Consider the following 22,696-nt stretch of genomic DNA (forward strand, 5'->3'; position numbering starts at 1 on the left):
CTATGCCCTTCTTTATATTTCCTCTAGGCTCAAAATATCCAAAGATATGTGGCACGTGAGTTAAACAAAAACATGTGCAGGGAGACCCTGAGGGAAGCCAGTGCAGGATGGGAGTGGTAGTGTCCCTGATTAGATGTTGGGCTATGGTGTACTCCCTCGGGCCACTGCTCCCTGGGGTACAGTGCAATGTGAAGGTGATTTAAAGACTCAGGCTACAAGTAAAAAAATAAAAGTCTTTTGTTACTCAGTGCAAGATATAACTTGTGGTCCATCCTGCAGTAGTTTGGAAAAAGTGCTATTTCTATCCCCAGATGAAGAGTTATGGTGGCTGGATAAGTGTCAGAGCTGTAGTCCTTCTCCTGCAGCAGGGTCTGTAAAGCTGTAGCTTGCTGGTCACACTGCTGACTGTAAAGCTGTAGCTTTTCAGGTACTATATCTGTATCTTTGGTATTCTTGAAGTCTCTCTAGATTAGTGGTCTCACAGAAGAGTTGGAACAAGGTCTGGTCCCTAAGACCCTTCGAGTAGGAGTTCTAGACTGTGCTTCCTCACTCCACACTGTCTAAACTAGAACTCCACCCTCCCCAACTAAGCCAGTTCTACTTTACACCAGTTTGATAAATCTCCCCTTTTGTCTTGGTGTACACCAAAGATCTCCAACCTGTGTCTCTTTGATAGCTGGCACTATGATGGGACTTGCACTTGAGAGCCACAGGTTGGAGATCTTTGATGCACACCCAGACAAAGGTAACCATTTATGACCAGATATACGCCACTTTTGTTGCGTATATCTGGTGCAGATTCTGTTGCATGCCATGGTGCAGCAGAATCTGTGACTTATTCCCCGTTCACGCAAGGTCTAAAAAAGTGGGCAGGGAAGGGGACAGGACGGCAGGCCCATCTCATTTACCATTTTCTATGCCTGGTTTAGGTGTGGAAATGGTCTTAATGTAAGACAGCGAGGAAATTGGCTTACCTTTTAGAAGCGGTGGTGGATCCGCTGAAGTTATGTAGAGGCTGGCGCCTGTACATAACTTAGGTGATCCACTGCCAGCTTTATGTGCTCCAAAGTGTCCAAATATATCATGCTGTAGCATGATGGGAGTTATAGTTTTGCAACAACTGGTGAGTTACGGGTTGGGGAACACTGGCATACAGATAGGTACCCATAGGTGTCTATGGGCACATGATGCCAAAAGAGGGTCATCCTGCCATAGAACACATAGATGTAAATTTAATGTACATGACGTTATTCAGAAAGTGTGCAGGGCTAGAAGATCAGTGGTCCAAAGTACAGAAACCAGAATATCAGGAACAATGTGGACACCTACTTGTGATCAGCCAGAAGAAATGTTTGGAACAGAAGGGACCCTGTAATAATTAATCTTGTCAGTAGTCATTACCATCCCGGTTATAGCGATTAAAACGGACAGAGAATTTCCCACGGGTCGTTAAGAAATGTAGTCATTACAGCTTTTGTTGTGATTGCAGCTTTTATGATGATAGATCAGATTATTTTTTCAGTGAATAGCACAATGCTGCATATTCCAGACAGAAACATGTTGTAGAATCCAATTCTACTTTAAATGGGAAGCAAAAATTAAACCTAAACTTCAAATTGAACATAAGGAGCTTGTTCATATTCCGTTTTAATGGGTCCTTCAATACTGTTTAAATGCTGTAGAAATGTCGCCATCTGGTGGCAATCTAGAGAAAATGAAACGGTACATTATAAATAAGGATGCCTTGATACTTGGCAGACTTTGTTGCAGACATTTATACCAGTGAAAATCAGTACCATTCATCTGAATGAGGTTTATATATATTCAAGCATGTGCATTTCTGCAGGCTCCATTTAAATAAAGGGAATTTGGTTTTCAGTTGTAGATATTCCTGCGACAAAACCTACCACACACTCTCTCCTTCCTGACTGACAGGGCCAATTTCATACGTAGTCTTATTGCATGGCAATTAAAGGAGGAAAAGCAAGAGTGCCTGGGCCCTCCCTTAGTGCACTTAACAGCTCATTTGCATATGTATTAAAAGTACTTTTTTCTGAAGAATGAAGCAAAGATCACAAAGTCAACTGTATCTATACATTCAACTGAGATAGCCCTACCTGGCATTTTGCCTGGTTTAACCCTTAGGATACCGGAGGTTTTTTTCATTTTTGCATTTTCATTTTTCTTTCCCATCTTCCTTGAGCCTTGAACTTTATAAAATTTCCAGTCACATAGCTGTATGAGGGCTTATTGTTTGCGGGACAAGTTGTAATTTCTAATGCCTCCATTAATTATGGCATACAATGCAGTGGGAAGCGGTAAAACATTTCCAAATGGGGTGGAATTGGAAAATAAATGCAATTCCTTCACCGTTTTACGGGTTTTGTTCGCACAGCGTTCTGTTTGTGGAAAAACTGACCCATGTTCTTCATTCTCTGGGTCAGTGTGATTACAACGGTACCACATATGTATAGTTTTTTTTTTATGTCTAAATAGTGTGAAAATAAATGTAAACTTTAAAAAAAAAAAAAAATTTTTACATCACCATATTCTGATCCCCATAACTTTTTGAGCTGTGTGTGGGCTAATTTTTTGTCGGACAATCTGTAGTTTTTATTGATACCATTTTGGAGTGTGTGTGTGTGTGTGTGACTTTTTGATCATATTTTATTACATTTTTTGGGGTAAAAGAATGAAAAAATGACAAATTGGCAATTTTGACCCTTTTGTATTTTAACAGTACGGGTGTTTTCAGTCGCGGTGATACCTATGATGTTTACATTTTTTGTTATTTAGGTATTTTTATTATAGGGAAAGGGATTTAAACTTTTATATTTTTAAATTTTTTATAGATTTTGTAACAGTTTTTTGTTAATTTGTTTGTGATGATTTTGAAGCTTATATATGAGCCTACAAAATCTATTTTTTTAGTTTTAATTTTGAACAATCATGTATTTTTAAACTGCACTTATTGAGAATTGCTCATTTCTTATGTTGGTCTGCCATCTGGTGGCCAAAATACGAATTGCACTTTGAATGTTCTCAGCCTCAAGCGCGAGCTTGCAGTTTTTCCACATTTAAATGTCATGATCTCACTTGTTCTCGGCATCTAAAGCCCTTAATTACCGCAGTTGGCATTATTGCCAGTCATGGTAATTAGCCGCAGGACTGTTTGAAACAGCCGAGACCTGCCAGCTATGTTTGTCTATCGCCCCAGCGTCTTACATGTATGGCGCTGGTAGGGAAAGAGTTAAAAAGGACCTGTCACCAAAAAATGCAATCTGCAGTACTTTTATTCCAGCTGCCTCTCGCCGTGCGCTGCCGTGCCACCGTCGGAACTCCGCCCCCATTATAGTTAATGGGGACGGAGCGGCATTCCAGTGGCACACGTGAACTAGCGGCAGGGCGTATCTGACAGGCTGTTCACCCGCAGGAGAAACTGAGCAGATTGATATATAGTTTTTGTGGGTAAAAATTCTGTAAACGTATAATATTTATATTTTTGCTTTTTGTAAGAACTATCGGTACAGGAAGGCACTGTTATCAGTGACTGACAGCTATCTCTGTATGCACACAAAAGTATTTTCTTTACGTGTCCGTTCCGTTTTTTTTGCAGACCTTATGCAGAATAATTTATTTCAATGGGTCTGCAAAAAAAAAAACTGAAGTTAGGCCTCATGTGCACGAACGTATTTGGTTTCCATGTCCATTCCGTTTTTTTTGCGGATAGGATGTGGACCCATTCATTCTAATGGGTCCGCAAAAAATGCGGACAGCACACCATGTGCTGACCGCAACCGTATGTCCGTTCCGTAGCCCTGCAAAAAATATAGAGCATGTCCTATTCTTGTCCATTTTGTGGACAATGCATAGGCATTGTTACAATGGATCCGCAAAAAAAATTGATGCAATGCGAATGCCAAAAGGACGTCATCCATATTTTTTGCAGATCAGTGTTTTGTGAACTGCAAAATACATAAGATCGTGTGAATGTAGTCTTACTCCATGTGCATTCTGTTACCGTATGTCCATTCCACAAAGGGTAGAACATATTCTATTATTGTCAGCATTATGGACAAGTATAGGACTGTTCTATTAGGGATCAGCTGTTACGTTCTGCAAAATACGGAATGTACACGGACGTCAACCGTATTTTTTGTGGATCCATGTTTTGCAGACCACAAAATACATAGTCGTGTGCATGAGCCCTTATACACCCAATGCTATCAATCACTAATTACACCTCCCTCCTGTACCCATAGCTCTTACAAAAAACAAAGATATAAATGTAAAAATTAAAAAGTTTTACCGAATCAGTAGTACAGTTTAACCCCTTTCTGCCTCTCCCCATACATGTATGGCACAGCAGGAAATATCTGCTTTATTTGCTGTATACCCTAATACCCTGCTGTATTGCCCAGATTAACTCATTAGATGCAGCAGTCAATGCTAACCTCCTCATCTAAGGTGTTTACAGAGGGAGGGAGCTGCGATCACAGGGCGATGCAATTACAGGTCGCCAATGGCTGCTACAGAAGCCCAAGGCCATATGCAACTGTCAGTGTAATATTGACATTCACAATAAATTACAATATCCAATGCATAGTAATGCATTGTAGAAGGTATCCGACCTGTAAAAGCTGAAGTCCCCTAGTGGGACAAAAAAATAAAGTAAAAAATAAAATAAAATAAAAAAAGTGTCTTATAAAAATGAAAACTAAAAGGTTTCATGTAAAAAAAAAAGCCCAATTTCCCCTCATCAACCCAGTTACAAGAAAATGGTGACAATCATAAAACCAGATTTTTTTTATTTGTAAAAAATAAAATGGTAAAATGTATTTTAAAAGTTGCTGCCTCGCTGCCTTTTCTTTATCCTACTTCCCAAAAACAAAATAAAAAGTGAGCAAACATTTGTATGTTTTTCCAAATAAATTAAAATTATAAATTAAACTTTTAAGGGTGTAATGTGTCAAATGACACAAACTGGGCACAGTATATTGGGTACTGAAATGCCATACCTGTGGAAAATGTACAATTTTCACTTTGCACAATCCGCTACGCATTTATTTTCTGCAAAACACCTGTGGGGACAAAATGCTCACCCCTTAATAAATACGAATTGTGTTAGGACGGCTATCCGAAAGCGTGCCCTACCACGACCCCCTAACCATAATAAGCAGTAGAATTATGCCATAACTGCTGTCGTAAAGGTAGCCTAAAGTGGGCCACCTTAGTAGTCCGAAAACTGAAAAAGGGGGAATGGGTGGGTGGGTGAAAAGCAACGAGCCGCACGATGTGGGCTATGGGGGGTGAGCCTTATATGCCGTGAGAGGGAGCCTCCCCTCACACAAATACGGCAATACCTTAGCCTTAATACTTGTGTTCGGACGGCTATCCGAAAGCGTGCCCTACCACGACCCCCTAACCATAATAAGCAGTAGAATTATGCCATAACTGCTGTCGTAAAGGTAGCCTAAAGTGGCCAAAAAGTATAAACGTTAGTGTAGCTAGTGCTTTAATGAACACGAATTATGCCAACAGATTACGAAAAGCAACAGACATTTCATGACATGGGTTTGGAATATACGTAAGGTACGACGAGGACTTCCACCTGCCTAGTTTCTTGATGACATGGACTGGGACACCGTTCTTGGAGGCGGCTGAGGCAGCGCCGATACGAAACGAGTGACCCGTGATGCTAGCTGGGTTAACATTGATATTGACAAGTAGTGTCCTAACGTACTTCAGGAAAACCTGAATGCTGAGAGGTGTGCCGTTGTGAGGCAGCAACGGCGAGTCTGGTAGTGACGTACGTACATGAAGTAACCATTGGTTTAGGACTTCGACTGGACACCACTGATCCCCGGTGGGAAAATACCTGACGCGTACCATCTCCCCTGGACGAGCAGCTTTAGACTGTTCTAGATTAAGCAAGAACCCTGAACTATCAGGAATTAGATCTTTCTTACGAAGAAACTTCGTGGAAGAGGCTGTGCACGTAAATTCCCCGGGCCTTAAGAAGCCGAAAAATGACAGGTATCACGCCGTCTCTACTAGTCTCTAGCCCGAAGGGCCGGTTACGTAGCATGTCGGAGACTGCCCTAAACATGGGACCTGTGAACGGCTGACGGCCTGTGGCTTTCTGAAAGGTGGTTTTCTGTATACCTCGTAACATAGCCTTAATGGGATAGGCAGAAAACAGGGAAGGCTGCTCCGGGTGAGCCAGATAGCAGTAATGCTGGATTCCTGCTAAATATAGCTTGATTGAGTTGTAAGCTAACTTCAAATTTGAGTGGCAAAACCCAATAAAAGCCATTAGGTAGGTTATGTGTCCCATATCTAGTGGTGGATGTGAGACTCTGAACTTATTGAATAACAACCAGGCTGTCTTGTACACCTTCAATGTATTCACGGAGAGGGATTGTTCCACCAGGGATCTGGCGGTGAGGAGTAGTGGTGCTACTGCATGACCAGCAGGTTGTGCTGCGGGATCGTAGTTGGTAGTTGGTCTGCCCCTGGGGAAACCTGTAAAAAGAATGGAACATTAAGCCTGGCTAGCGCATCTGCAGCAAGATTCCTCTGTCCCTGAATATGCGTGAAAACAAAATTAAACCTATACTGTAATGACAACCACACAAACCTCCTCAAAAATGCCATAATTTCTCTGGACCCAGACCTGCCCTTCATCATGATGTCCACCAGTGCTGCATTATCTGTCAGAAACAACACGGTCTGGTTACCCCACAGACTACCCCACGTATGCGCTGCTGCTACTACCGGATATATCTCAAAAAGGGTGGACGACTGTAGAAAGCCTGGAATAGATAAAACCTCAGTCGGCCAAGGACTGGCCATCCAATGTTTCTTGTAAATGGCCGCGAACCCGGTAGAAGAAGCTGCGTCTGTGTGGACAATCGGAGAGTGACTAGACACAGAGGGGACAAAAAACGACACTCCGTTCCACTGCGCCAAAAATTCATCCCACATCACGAGATCTGCTAAAGCATCCTGATCTAACCTAAGTGTGCTATCCTGATCCGGGGCTAAGGGTAGAAGCTTCAGCAACCTGGATATGAATGATCTACCTTGTGGTATTATCCTCATTGCAAAGTTCAACATACCAAGTAGACTCTGGAGATCTGTTTTGGTGGTGACTCTAACACGAGCGAGTTTGTGTACTACTTCTCTGATCCTGGTTAACTTGTCGTGAGGCAAACTTGCTTGCATGCTGACTGTGTCCAAGCAAATGCCAAGAAAAGTAATGATATTACCTGGACCCTCTACTTTATTGGGGGCTACGGGGACTTTAAGGTCTTCAAAAACTCCTCTCAACACCGTGAGATCTCGTGGGGCTTGTGTGGGCGGTTCGATTAGCAGGAAATCATCCAGGTAGTGGATTACGTGGTGCACCCGAAAAACATTCACTAGTACCCAATGCAAGCCTTGGGCAAACTGATCGAAAAGCCAGGGACTCGACTTAGCGCCAAAAGTCAATTTGTTCGCAAAATAATACTGCCCCTGCCACTTAATGCCATGCCACTGCCACAGCTGAGGTTTAAGGGGTAACAACTTAAAGGCATCCGTGATGTCGGCTTTCGACAACCAGGTTCCCTTGCCTAGTGACAGAATGACCTGTATGGCTTCATCTATGGAAGAATATTTCATGGAAACTTCCTCAGAGGGTATCAGCGAATTCAAACTTGGAATGGAGAGTGAATGAGGAGCTGACAAATCGTAGATTACCCTTTTTTTATTGGAAAATTTCCCTGTGACGACACCAATGGGGTTGACCCTCCAACAATCATATGGGGACTGTGCCATTGGACCTATTAAATATCCCTTCTCTAACTCGCCAGCTAGCAAGTGTGAAATGGAGACCGGGTCTCTGCTGGCTGACAACAGGTTTTTGCATTCATATGTAACCTGCGGCAGCACCACCAGACCGGTGTGGAAGCCATGCCGAAGACCATCGACCAGAAACTGTACCCAACTCTGATCTGGATGATCTTGTAAATATATGGCCAGCAGATCCATATCTACCACGCTTAGTCATGCTGCATGTTGCCCCTTCTGGGGGCACACGGTGACAGAATGAGCCCTAAAACAAAGGGTACACAAGTGCAGCAGCCTACAATGATTATAAAAACAACCCACGGCGTTAAAGTTGTTACATATCTGTGTTTTACCAAGGTATTTAATCGGCCGCCCTAACTTGTCTACGCCTGTTGTAAGCCTGGCAAACGGAGGTTGGGGAGTATAGCTAGCTTGTGCTCGTTCTGGCCTGGCGCTAGCACACCAATCTGTGGCGTGTGCATAAGAGCCGCAGCTACTGCACGCCGGGGCTTTGAGACCTGCAAAATGCCGGCAAAACAGCTCGGTATCGACTACGGACCAATCAACGGTATGCTGGAACTGCCTCTGCGCCGCTGCCGCTTTAGCTGAGAAAGACCTATGATATTCGTAAAACGCCGTACCTCCATATTTGTTGGCTAGATCCACAACCTTGTACAAATACAGATCCAGCTCCTCTCTTCTATTAGGACTCACTGAACACACTACATCTCTGAACAAGCTAAATGCAAGTATGAACTCTGCTACGGTAAGTTTCCTGTTAAGCCTAACATCTCTGGACTTCAGGATCACTGACACCTCCCCACACGCTATGGTCTTATTATCCGGCATTTCATGCGTGGCTATGAGCAAGGAAGCTAGGTTGACATCCTTACCATCTAATATGTCTTGACGCACATTGGTTGGAATGAAATGACATGGTGCTATATTAAGAGGGTTGACCTGGGGGCCAACCATTGAAGACTGGGTGAGTAACTGCACGGTAGTATTCGGGGCAACCGCATTCGAAGTAGAGGCCGTATTTTCCATCGCCTCTAACCTGGTCTGAAAGCGAGATAAAGAAGATGCCATCGAATTGACTACAGCATGGAGTTGTGACAAGGAATTTTGTATCATGTCCGTGGACACCGAGTCCTCCCCTGCAGCCGGGGGTTCTGAGAACAGCAACCTGTAAAGTTCCGCTTTCCTGGCGGTCGCTGGAAAAGGAATTCTTCTCCTCAACAGTTCTGCCGTGAGCCTCGGCACAGTCCAGGATCTGAGAGCTGGAACCGCCTCTCTTTCGGATTGGACATCTTCATTACTACGAGATGCGACACTCTCTTCCACATGAGATTGCTGAGACATCCTAACTAAAAGAAACTATGGTTACCTATGGGTATCTACTCTCGTGCTCCCAACACCAGTGTCACCGGACGCGTGATACCTGAGCCTGCTAACACGACTCGGTGCTGCCCAGTGAAGCGGGCATCGTACTCCTGAACCTGTTGCCACACCCACGGTTTACCCAAAGACATATAAATACCTCGTGACCTGTGGACGTGACAGGATTTATAACGAGTCTGTAGTCGTGAGACTCCGAGCGTCTGTAGTCGTGACAGACTATCGAGCGTCTGTAGTCGTGACAGACTATCGAGCATCTGTAGTCGTGACAGACTATTGAGCGTCTGTAGTCGTGACAGACTATTGAGCGTCTGTAGCCGTGACAGACTATCGAGCGTCTGTAGTCGTGACAGACTATTGAGCGTCTGTAGTCGTGACAGACTATTGAGCGTCTGTAACCGTGGCAGACTATCGAGCGTCTGTAGTCGTGACAGACTACTGAGCGTGTGTAGATCACGAACGTCAGTGCCCGCAACACACGACACAAGGGCTGCTGTGACAGGACCTTCGTGCCCTACGGCCATGACAAATGGCGAAGGAAATATATGTCTGCCCCTTTTACTTTTTTTTTTTTTTTTTTCCCCTTTTTTTTTTTTTCCCCCCAGGAGTGGAATACCCTGTATTGAATGTGCCACACCCCGTGCTACCAGACCGTGACACAAACCCCCCCCCCGAGACGGACCCCGAGTCACCTACCTGAATCAATGCAGGTATGCACTACTGCTGTGAGTTAAAGGGGGAAAAGGGGAGAAAGCACTCAATACACCGCACCACCTCTACCTCCCCTCCCCCCCCCCCCCCATGTATATTATAATTTTTTTATTTTTTTTTATTTTTTTTTACCTGCCGGAACAAGGTGCCAGGATATACGTAGTGGCAAATACGTGCCGTGGGATGATGATCCTACTGACCTGTAAAAGACACTGTGGTTATGACCTAGGACCCTAACAGGTTAACTCTTATGAGCAATGTATTGAGTTTAGATGTGCCACCATTATGCTTTTAACTCTTGCTGACTGAAGATAAAGGCTACTACGCATGCTAATGAGAAGCCACAATGTTGTGCGACATGGCCTGCTGCCTGCAGTGACTACAAGTCTAGTATCTATGTTGCACAGTGTCCAGGAGCCGGACCAGGCCATGTGCCCTGAAGGCCTTGACTGAGGGCACTGAGGTACCTCCAGACTGCCCTATCAAGGATCACTGTAAGTGCGACCCCCACCGCGGGAACCATGCCCTGCCAGAACGCGAGCACCGTACCCAGATGCCGACTATCGAGGCACTTGTGGCGGCGGCACATGCCCCAGGACGTAAGACACGCCCCTACCATGCCCATGGATGCGACCGAGGCTACGCCGGCTGACTGAAGCGCTGCCAGGTGAGTGATGCGGCCAGTGACCGCCGCGCACATGTTTGTAAATCAGCGCCATTCATGCCAAGTACCGGCGTCTAACGCCTACCCCCCCCGTCCCCCAACCATATCACCTTAGTCTGAATGTTTGCAGCCGGAGACCAGAGCGACGCTGAGACTCCGAACGCGCTTTGCCACGTGACGTCTGCTGACCCGGAAGTGAAACTCGTCGGAAAAGCAACGAGCCGCACGACGTGGGCTATGGGGGGGTGAGCCTTATATGCCGTGAGAGGGAGCCTCCCCTCACACAAATACGGCAATACCTTAGCCTTAATACATATATAATATGATTAAATCACAACACTTCACAGCAAATGGTGCTCTTTTACTCCTGAGACCTGTGGAATGTCCAGACACAACACATTGGACACTGAAATTCCATATCTGATTCTCACCATTTTCTGTGAATAAATTTTTGCAAAACAACTGTGAGGTCAAAATGCTCACTATGCCCCTTGGTAAATTCTGTGAGGGGTCTAGCTTCTTTTCTGCATTGTGCCTAAAGAGCATTTTACGACCACATATAGGGTGTTACCATATTCAGGAGAAAATAGGTAACATATTTGTGAAAATGCAAATTCTGGTGAGATTTTATAGGAAAAAAAATGTAATTTTTCATTTTCACAGCCAAGTGTTTCTAAGGCTACTTTCACACTAGCGTTCGATCGGATCCGTTCTGAACGGATCCGATCATATTAATGCAGACGGAGGCTCCGTTCAGTACGGATCCGTCTGCATTAATAACTTAGAAAAAATTCTAAGTGTGAAAGTAGCCTGAGCGGATCCGTTCAGACTTTCAATGTAAAGTCAATGGGGGACGGATCCTCTTGAAGATTGAGCCATATGGTGACATCTTCAAGCGGATCCGTTCCCATTGACTTACATTGTAAGTCTGAACGGATCCGCTCACCTCCGCACGGCCAGGCGGACAGCTGAACGCTGCAAACAGCGTTCAGCTGTCCGCCTGTCCGTGCGGAGGCGAGCGGAGCGGAGGCTGAACGCCGCCAGACTGATGCAGTCTGAGCGGATTCGCTCCATTCAGACTGCATCAGGGCTGGACGGAGGCGTTCGGGTCCGCTCGTGAGCTCCTTCAAACGGAGCTCACGAACGGACCTATGAACGCTAGTGTGAAAGTAGCCTAAATTATAAAGTATAATTTATTATAAAGTATATATAAAGACTCAATAAAGTATATAACACCTGTAGAGTCAAACCACTACCTTCACTCCTCAATAAATTCCTGGAAAATAGTTTCCAAAATGGGGGCACTTTTTGGGGTGTTTCTTTGTAGAGGTTACTCAGGGGCTCTTAAACTGCAACATCGCCCCTCAACTATTCCAGCATCTGTCCCCCAAAAGCCATATGGCACTCCTTTCCTTCCACATCTGTGTTGTGCCCATTCCGCAGTTTACGATCACATATGGGGTATTGCTATATTCAGGAGAAAATGGTAGCAAATTGAGAGGTGCTTTCTCTCCTGTTATCCCTTGTGAAAATGAAATAGTTGGGGCTTGTGCAACATTTTACTGGAAGTAAATAATTTTTTCATTTTAAGAGCCAAGTGTTTCCAAATTCTGTGAAATGCCAGGGGGGGTCAAAGCGCTCGGTCTACCCATTTATAAATTCCTTGAGGGGTATAGTATCCAAAATGGGGGTTACTTTGGGGGGATCTCCACTTAGGGGTACCTCAGGGTCTCTTCAAATGTGAAATGGCACCTAAAACCATTCCTCAAAATCTGTTCTCCAAAAACCATATGGTGCGCCTACCTTTCTGATCCCTGTCGTCTGCCCATACAGCCGTTTATAACCACATATGGGATGTTTCTGTAAATTACAGAATTAGGGTAATAAATAGAGATGAGCAAAGTTTTGAAAAATTATATTCTAAACTTCTCTCAAGTTAGCCAAGAAATTTGATTTGTTACGAATTAATTAATCATGAATCACTATAAATCAGGTATACCCAGGCCACTCTGCCTTAGGGTATGGCCACACGGAGCAGCTGTGCTGCGGGTGGGTTGTGGCCTTGCTGCGGTAAACAACCGAGGGGCCAATTTGCCTGCAGTTGCCTTTCATTTAATAATGAAGACCGAACTGTATAGTCCTTCTGGCACCGGAATAATAAAGGCTTTCATCTTATTGGTATTAAATTACATTTCCAGCTGATGTAGGAATAAGTAAATAATAAATAAAACTGACGCAGAATAAGTCTCCCGACACTCTCCATGCAGTCTCCCTGCACTCTCCCTCTCTAATATTCTTCTATTAATCATTTTCAGCAACACTGTCCATAGCGCATGAACACTTGCCACATCTCTCCCTATGCTAAGCTCACAGGACAATGGCGGAGACCGTGAGGGATGAGGGTTTTATAGGGCTGTGACATCACAGGGGATCTGCAGATTGGCTCGCTGCAGGGCATTATGGGTGATCTTGCGTTCCCGGGCTTCTTACTTTCACTTTGTAACATCTGCAGCCACCATTTTAAGAGAAATTGATTAGTTACCACAAAGCGCAAGGAAATTCGGATTTGTTGCGAAACAAAGTTTTCCTAAATGTCGGACTTAATTTCGCTCTGAATGCTTCGCTCCACTCAAAACTAGTAATAAATATTAATGTTTGTTTTGCTGTTAACCTGTGCTGTGTTACAGGAAAAATGAATTTAAATGGAAAATCTGCAAAAAAATTGAAAATTGGAAATTTCACCTCTATTTTCCTTAAATTCTTGTGGAATACCTAAAGGCTTCAGTTTTAAATAATTTGAGGAGTGTAGTTTCTAAAATAGGGTAACTTATGCGTGGTTTATATAAGCTTCTCAAAGTGACTTCATTATTGAATTGGTCCTTTTAAAATTTGGTTTGGGAAATTCTCTTGAAAATTTTAAAAATTGCTTCTAAATTTCTAAGCCTTCTAATGTCGTAAAAATATAAAATCATATTTGCAAAATGACTAGGGATGAGCGAATCGACTTCGGGTGAAACATCTGAAGTCGATTCGCATAAAACTTTGTTTAAATACTGTACGGAGCAATCGCTCCGTACATTAGAATGCATTGGCTCCAATGAGCCAAAGTTATTACTTCGCGGAGTCTCGCGAAACTTTGCGTAATAACTTCATAAACTGATTTCTACTGTAAAAAACCCTTTCCCGAACTTGAGTTCGTTTCCAAGGTACTTCGGCTCACATGAGCCAATACATTCTACTATTTATGCAAATCGACTTTGAATGTTTCATCTGAAGTCGATTCGCTCATCCCTAATGCCAACATAAAGTGGATGATGATGAATGTTAATTAATAATGGTTTTATGAGATATGTATCTGTCTTAAAAGCAGGGAAATTAAAATTTTGAAAATAGCGAATTGTTTAAATTTTCTTTAAATTTTGGATTTCTTTATTAAATAAAGGTAAAACATATTGACTAAAATTTACTACTAACTTGAAGTACAATGTGTCACAAAAACAGTCTCAGAATGGCATGGATAAGTAAAAGTATTCCAAAATCAATACCAAATAAAGTGACGCATGTCAAAGCACAATTAGGCTAGATCAGGAAGATAAAAAATGGTAGGTTGCAATTGGGCACACTCTGTAAAACCTGGTTTATAAATGTTTATCATTTTCATCCTTCACCCTTTTTGCAGCCTCTACTAAACATTTGATTTTACTTACAGGTATTTGATTATGACTTTGGATTTCAAGATGACTTTATGGGGTCAGCATTTCTTGACCTTACAACATTGGAACTACATAGGTAACTTTATTTTTTTATATGTTATTGGACAGTCCTCAGCTCTTCCTGAGTTTTTAATATAAATCAGTAAACGTCATTATACTTCAAGATCTTTAGCGTCAAAACTAGCCCCCACCAAGGTAAAAAAAAAAAAATCTACTTGCACAGACTCACTGAGTTCAACCTCACGAAACGCTCTGCCAAGTCATAGAGAAGCCTGGGTATTGGATCCATCACATTTACTGTATATAGTACTCTTTCTCCTAACTGCTCTGTTGTCTATGGTCATGTTTAACCACCAAAGACACTACTATGGATGCTGACAATAACCCCTATACTACCCTAGACCACCAGTGATACTGACATTAACTCCCAACTTGCCTAAACCACAAGAGATACTGACATTAACCACTTTGCTGCCCCAGAACAATACAAATGCTGACATTAACCCTTAAACTACTATAAACCACCACGGAAGATGGCATTAGCCATTTCAGTGCCCTAGACCAAGAGGGGTGCTGATGTTAACCTATTCAGTACCCTAGACCACCTGCATATTTGGCATTAATCCACTTACTACCGTTAACCAATATATATTGCTATTAATCTGACATGCCTGTTTTTAATAGCTACATGCATTCCTCGTGTAATAACTATTCTGGACCACCTATTCTTATGACTCTATGTTGTGCCATTCCTTTATTATTTCTACTAGAAGATATGAATGAATTGATAGCAGTCTGCAGTAAGGGTACAGAGGGGTGGTTACCATTTGGAAGTGTGTCCCTGCACAGTCTAATAATGGCAGTACTGGCTGAATAGAGTAAGTCTGTGCAGGTACACGCCCCCAACTGGTCACCTCCCCTCTGTACCCTTACTGCAGACTGCTAGCAATTCATTCATAACTTCTAGTAGAAATAATAAAAGAATGGCACATTATAGAGACATGAATAGATGCTCCAGAATTGTTATTACATGGGGAATGCATGTTGCTAGGGCTTCTGTCAGCCCACTAAACCATATTTTTTTTTTGGTTAATAATAATCCCTACACTGCGAGCTCCCTATACATAATCTAAATATTCATTTTGGTTCTGTAGATTTTGTTAAAAAGCTATTTTTATAATATGTAAATTACCTTGCTACCAGCAAGTAGGGCGGCTACTTGCTGGTAGCAGCCGCATCCTCCTATCATAATGACACCCCCTCCGCATGTTGATTGACAGGGCCAGGGAATGGGATCGTTCTCTGCTGGCCCTGTCTTTAATCGGCGCAGGCGCACTGAGAGGCGGCCGCTCTCTCGGCTGCTCCATCCTCAATGCGCCTGCGCTGGGTGTAGATGTGACGTCATCGGCGCAGGCGCATTGAGGATGGAACGCCCGAGAGAGCGGCCGCCTCTCAGTGCGCCTGCGCCGATTAAAGACAGGTACGGTGCAGGCGCGATATTTTGAATTCAAACAGGGCCAGCAGAGAACGATCCCGTTCCCTGGCCCTGTCAATCACACAGCGGACGGGGCGTCATTATGAGAGGAGGATGCGGCTGCTACCAGCAAGTAGCCGCCCTACATGCTGGTAGCAAGGTCATTTACATATTATAAAAATAGCTTTTTAACAAAATCTACAGAACCAAAATGAATATTTAGCTTATGTTATAGGGAGCTTGCAGAGTAGGGATTATTATTAACCAAAAAAAATAAAAAACGGTTTAGTGGGCTGACAAAAGCCATTTAAAACAGGCATGTCAGCAGTGGTGAAAGGTCCTCTTTAAGAAGCAGCCTCTTGCATGAGAAGATCAGCACATCCCATCTGAGTATTGCTGATGTAGATGTTGACAAATCTCTGGCTAAATATATGTTTGTACTTTTCTAGTTTCTATGCAGGTTGATAAGGCTAGTTGCAGACTAGTATAAGAGATCAGGCAGGCTCTTTTGGGAGGGAACAGCCTGCTAAACCTCTGCCCACTCCTGCATTGCCAAGTAAGGCTGTGTCCGGCCCCATTCACTTTACTAGAGACCGGCGGAGATCCACCCGCATTCCAGCAAATATGCAGAGAAAAAGGCGGAGGAAAACTTCTTTGTGTAGCAGTTCTCTTCCAGCCGATGCTCAGCATATTTGCCGGAAAACTATTGGATCTCCGCCAGTCCCCATTATAGTGAATGGGGCCACACGGAGACTTACAAACTTCCGGCCATGCCGGAGTGCGCAGAGGTCCAACAACCTGCCTGATTTCTGATGCTAGCCTGAGGCAAATTATATTAGTTTATGTTGCTTTGTTCTGGTTTGACATGCAGTGCACAAAATAAGAATAATACTTTTATGTCAAAGTAGAATTAAGCTGAATGTAGAGCCAGATGTAATAAAGCGGTATAGTGAATCCATTAGATAGATGTTTTATTAGTCATCTACCATAACAGTAATCATTACATGTGTATGATTTATGGTAATCTTTGTATTATTCATCTCCTTACATTGTATTTTCAGCGCTAAAGATATTGCATTAAATTTAAAGGATCCACAGCACCCCGAACATGTTTTGGGAACTATATATTTATACGTCGTTCTTTCTCAGAAGGACAATGGCTGCATGGATATGGTGAGTCATGGGATAACATACGTAGACATCCATCCTGAGTTTTGGGCAATAATAGTAGATATATGAGCTTTATATTCTTTGCGTGTAAATATATAAATATCACCATTACTTTTACAGCCAAAGTGTAGTTAAAGAGAACTGGATGTTATCCATCAGACACAGCTAGGACATGCCATCATTTTATGATCATTGGGGAACCCCACCTTTTATACCAGGATTGGTCAGTGTTCCAGTAGTTTGACCCCACTGATTATAATTTATGGCATAATGGCAAATCCTAGCTAGCACTTGTAATGGTCCATTATGTTCCCTAGAAAAGGCAGCAGTTACCTGCAGATCTTGGCCTACTACCTGGTCCCTTAACTATAAATGCTGTCCACACAACTAATATATAACATCCGTCACAGAAAGAAACCCAGTGCAATGGACTGTTTCTTTAAGGCCTCATGCACACGACCGTTGTGTGCATCCGTGGCCGTTGTTCCGTTTTCAGGTTTTTTTTTCGCGGACCCATTGACTTTCAATGGGTCCGTGGAAAAATCGGAAAATGCACCGTTTGGCAGCCGCATCCGTGATCCGTGTTTCCTGGCCGTGGAAAAAATAAGACCTGTCCTATATTTTTCACGGCCAACGGTTCACGGACCCATTCAAGTCAATAGATTTTTTTTTCATTTTTCATGTCCGTGGATCCTCCAAAAATCAAGGAAGACCCACGGACGAAAAAACGGTCACTGATCACGGACCTACGGACCCCGTTTTTGCGGACCTTAAAAAAAAGCGGTCGTGTGCATGAGGCCTTAGGCGGATATTTCTTGCTGACGCACTGTGATCATGTCTAGGCCAGAGACACTTTGGAGGGCATCTCTGGTTGGTCGGTTCTTTGAAGGACATCTGTGTTAACCACTTTGGGAATTTTGTGGCTGGGGTATTGGGAGATGACTGGCACTAATGGGGGTATCTGTCGTTGATGAACTATGGGCATGTCTAGGGCTGAGACATCATGGAGGGCATCTCTTGTTTTGTTATTATGTAGGACATCTTTGGTATCTACTTTGACAGTGGTGTGTGGCTAGGTCACAGGGGCACATGTCTGACACTTATGGGGGTATATGAGGCTTTGGCATACCTGTTTAGGTAGCCTCTGTGGATTATGAATCTTGAGGCTAATTACAATGGCAAAGCAAACAAATTGTGCTTGATCCATAGCAACATAAGTTTTGATTTCCTTCATTGTAAAGGATGAGGTTAGACCTATTTTCCATTTCTGGATATTGGAGGTTACCAATTCATATTCAAGGACAACCACTAATCATATGGCTTTATGTTAACATATAATTTCATTTTTTTAATGGGACACTTATGGCTTTAGCTAAATACGTATATGTATACACAAATGATATACAAGCACTTCTACAGCCAGATAAGCATGTAGACTAACATATGTATATGACATCGTGTGAATTTAAACTTTGGGTGGCAATTACCAAAAAGACATGGAACTTAAAATACAATCAACTAGATCTTGACTTAGCATGCAGACTTTGTTGATGACCTTCATAACACATTAACCTTTTTCACAGCCTTTATCTATCAAGTCATCTGAGGCGGTAAGCAGTGTGTAAGCCGTGAAATCTCCATTGTGCTGTTGCTAAGTTGCAGTCCATTAAAGCATGATTATGCTTGTGTCACTGTGAAAGTCGTTGCATGATCTATGATTGTTTATAATTATGCATGTACATGTCTTATAGAGAGCCTTTACTTTCCAATTTATTAATTTTAAGGTGATATCTACTTCCAGAGACAACTGAAAGTAGAGTCAGGTGTCCTAGGACATCTGTAGAGAAAAATCACCATTGTTTTTTTTTCCGTTTTTGGGTAACCAGAACTTTTTCAGCCCTCCAGTATTTTGGAACCAAGACAACCCATTGTCATCTGGGTAAACAAGGAGAACAATACTACTATAGAAAGGGTTCTCATAAAGACAACTTCTTGTTAAAGGGAACCTGTCATCAACTTTATTCTGACCTCATTAAGGGGAGCATAAAATGACAGAAAAGCTGATTTCAGCGGTGTGTCAATCATGAGCTAAAAGTAAGTGGTTGCTGAGAACCAGCACCTTGATCATTACAGCCCAGGCCTTGAAAAGAGTCAAATGTCAAATCTACCTGAGAAGAGTCCTGGTTATTCATAATCTCCTGCTCTTTCACCCATCTGCTGATGATTGGCAGTTCTCTCCTAGAGAGAAAGGGAGAAAACTAGGTAGAAGCAGGTGGGCAGGGAGAGCAGGAATTCATGAATAACCAGGACTCTTCTCAGGTGGCCATCACTCTTTTACAGGCCCAGTCTGCAATGATTGTGATGTTGGTTCTCGGCAACCACTTACTTTTAACTTTTAAATGACAGACCGCTGAAATCAACTCACCTGTCTCTAATTCTGCAGTTAGTATGGGCAGCACAAAGTGGATGACAGGTTCCCTTTAATACGTACAAGCTTCAGGTCCAACTTCTCTTGTCCCTCAGCTGTGCTTACTGGCGTTCTCCTGCATGTCTGCTGCCAGAGCAGGTGGCATTTTAGAACAGCTATTCAAACAAATGTTTATCCGCATAATGCATGGACAAGTCGGGTGCTAGTTCTAGCTCATAAAGGCAAACTTGCCAACAGTCCCAATTTTGCCTGGACACCATAGTGCCACCATAACAGAGGAGAAAATGGGGTAGCTCTTCTTTTTTCTATGGTTGGCCATGCCTGATCATAATCCTTGGAAAAGCAACGACACTAAAAAGATTTACCTATATTTGGGTTGGGAAAGTACATCAAGCACATAGGAGCTACCAATCAAATAGGTTTTACAAGATTATGACCTTTTTAAATGGCCCCTATAGCTTGTGTTACCTAATGCAAAAATTATACTCACCTGCTCGCCGAAGCTAAGTTCTAGAACCCAAACTCTGTTTTTCAGTCTACTGGTCGGTGTGGCCTCAGCGGTCATGTGTCCCAAGTGGCACATGACCCTGTCATTGACTGCAGTGGTGCTTGTGACCTTGTCACAAAACCAGAAGTTCACCAAACAGGGCAAGGGTGCCTGAGCAGCAGGGAGCAGGTGAGTATGACTCTTTTATCAAGGAAGCAATGTAGCTGAGCTAAACTTGACTCTGAAAACACATATCACAGTATTATCTTGTGACAAAAGCCATTGAAATCCATTGAAAAAGTCAATTACTGTACAATTTTTTTGCCATTGTTTACTTAACACACTAACCATCAGGTTTAGCTCGGATACATCTGTACCGCATGCTACGAGCGCTCATTAAAAATGGCCAAAATCGTGAAAACCCCTTTTAACTGATCACTTAACACATTGACACTTAACACATTAATTGTTCATTTCATATTAGCTACTAAAAATTAGCAAAATCTTTAAATTGGATTTGGATTAGATTCTTCCAACTTGACCTTCCAAATAAGCCGGAATAATTCAGTCTGAATGGAAAGTTTTATGATTGCCTGGAAAAAGTCTCTTTGTCTCTCTTTCCTGTTCTTGACTCTCCCAAATCGAATGACACTAAAATCGGTTTTGGTAGAATCATCAGAAATTTTTTCAAAAATGAAGGTCTAATTTCCAAATTTTTATATTTGCTCATCTCTATTTGCTAAGTCTGTATGTCTTATACACGGCTTTGACAAAGACATGCAGCATATAACTAAGCTGATGTCTGCACAAGTGGCAAGGAAAGATGAAGCTTGATGGTACCCTCACATGCATAAAACTGAAATCTTCAGTTTTACCCAGATTGTCTCTGTATAAACAAAAGCATCTTATGATGCCAGAGTGATCTAGACACCAATGTATGCTTATATTTTTCTTTTTCATTTTAGAAAGATCAGTGGTCTAATTGGTTTCAGTTGAAAAACATGTAATACTTTTAAGTGCTTCTGGTTTCTGTAAAAAAGGAAACACGCCAGGGGAATACATAGAAATGATGGAGCCCCATAGAAAAACTCAGTATTGGGCCCCTCCCTCCCCGCACAAATATAAAGTACAATTTAAGTTTTTTATATATATATATATATATATATATATATACACGCGCACAGTAAATATATATATACAGTATATATAATATATATTATATTATAGGGGAGTCCTTGGGCACACTGTTCTCTCTATCATATGCATCAGCAGCAAGCAGCGTTCATGGGGGGGGGGGGGGGGTGGTGCCATGAACGCTGCTTGCTGTTGATGCTTATATAGGGGGACAGTGTGTCTCCCACTCCCACCCAAATGAACTCTGGTGCCCCCCCCCCCCCCGGTCATGAACTAGCCAGTTGAAGGTGACGCTGGGGGCTGCAGTATGGTGGCTGACTGAGCAGACAGTGAGCACGTCCCGCGCGCTCACTTCTTTCTCCTGCTTCGGTGATGCACTAGCCAATCAGCAGCAGGAGCGTAGCACTGCTAACAGCTGATTGGCCAGTGCAGCGCCCATCAGGCAGAGGAGAATAAGTGGCATGCTCACCTGCCTGCAGACTGTCCGGTGCACACAATATATCTAAGAGAAGAGGGGAGGGGGGCCCCGGATAGAAGACCAGCCATACTGCAGACATTGTCTGGCCCCCTCCTGCCACGGGCCCCGTAGCAGTTGTGGGGTCTGCCGCTATTGACGGTACCCCACTGAAACATGCTATAGAGAGGTATAATTTCTGTTGTATTTCTTACATCCAGAAGAATAGGATGCTCAGAGTAAAAATGCAATGAGAAATAATCATTCTTAATGAGTTGATCAAAAGTCTTGCTTGAATTGGCTTTTGTATAGCAGTGGATTTATCACTGGCATACATTAAAGTATCTTTAAGTAAAAAAAAGATAGTACAATGTGCAGCAAGCCCAGGAAGAGCTGGGGCAGAGGATAGGAGTGGTAGTGGTTCTGGCTGTTACAATCAATCACAGTGGCTTTCCTCACACCTTTGCTCCCTAGGACCGTGCAGTGAAAGTGCCCACCCTGGAGCTCCTGCCTGATGGTGGTTGGGATGCCCGTAATGTTAAGTGTTTGTATGGGTGAAAGGCGGTGTGCAGAATGCCAGCCACCACCTAGCAGTCTACAGGGCTGAGCCACGATTGTTTTTCCTGGCTGTGCCATCCATACATGGCTATGCTGGGTACACATTACATAACAACACAATACATTAAATAACGAACAATTCACAGATACCCCCTACTCTGGGGTACTGCAAATGTAGGCTTGTGAGTAGATAAAAGGAGTAATCGGGTAGCTTATGTCATAACAAAAACATAAGTTTGCTGTAAAAAATATTTTCAGATAATTTCTATAAAAAAAACTTTTTGGTAACCTTAGTCTTATTTTTAGTCACCACTTTGAGATCAGGTTTGAGCCTTCAAATGGTATAGCCACCTACAGAGCAAGTGCATGAATTGTTTCTCGTACAATTGTGTTTGCTGACTGTATCATGCATCTAATGTGGTTGCTTTCTGTGTACATCCTTGCATGACAGTTATGTCCATTCAGCCAGAGGGTCTCGCCAAGTGCTGGTCTATAAGGACATATTCAGGGTGACTGTGGTTTGCTGCTCCGTTTGCACAGCATTCCTATGTCATATACAGTAGAAGAGGAGACAGTTATGACACCTAATGCTGACTTGACGTATGGCATCCAACTGTGTTCATAAAATAAATTCATATTCTATTTTCAGAATAGTCACTGAAAATGTTTACT

At 43.0% G+C, this 22,696-nt stretch overlaps 1 protein-coding gene across 2 annotated transcripts in view; it reads left to right on the plus strand.

Annotated features, from left to right (window-relative positions):
• Positions 1 to 22,696, plus strand: part of MCTP1 (multiple C2 and transmembrane domain containing 1) — a 1,090,031-nt gene that overhangs the window by 531,146 nt on the left and 536,189 nt on the right. For both annotated transcript variants that reach the window (XM_044276001.1, XM_044276002.1), the window contains exons 4-6: positions 14,316 to 14,395; positions 16,855 to 16,966; positions 18,547 to 18,573. In XM_044276001.1, coding sequence (XP_044131936.1) covers positions 14,316 to 14,395; positions 16,855 to 16,966; positions 18,547 to 18,573 — 219 coding nt within the window. The remainder of the gene's footprint in view (positions 1 to 14,315; positions 14,396 to 16,854; positions 16,967 to 18,546; positions 18,574 to 22,696) is intronic.

This window comes from Bufo gargarizans, chromosome 1 (assembly GCF_014858855.1).
Source record: "Bufo gargarizans isolate SCDJY-AF-19 chromosome 1, ASM1485885v1, whole genome shotgun sequence".
Taxonomy (NCBI): Eukaryota; Metazoa; Chordata; class Amphibia; order Anura; family Bufonidae; genus Bufo; species Bufo gargarizans.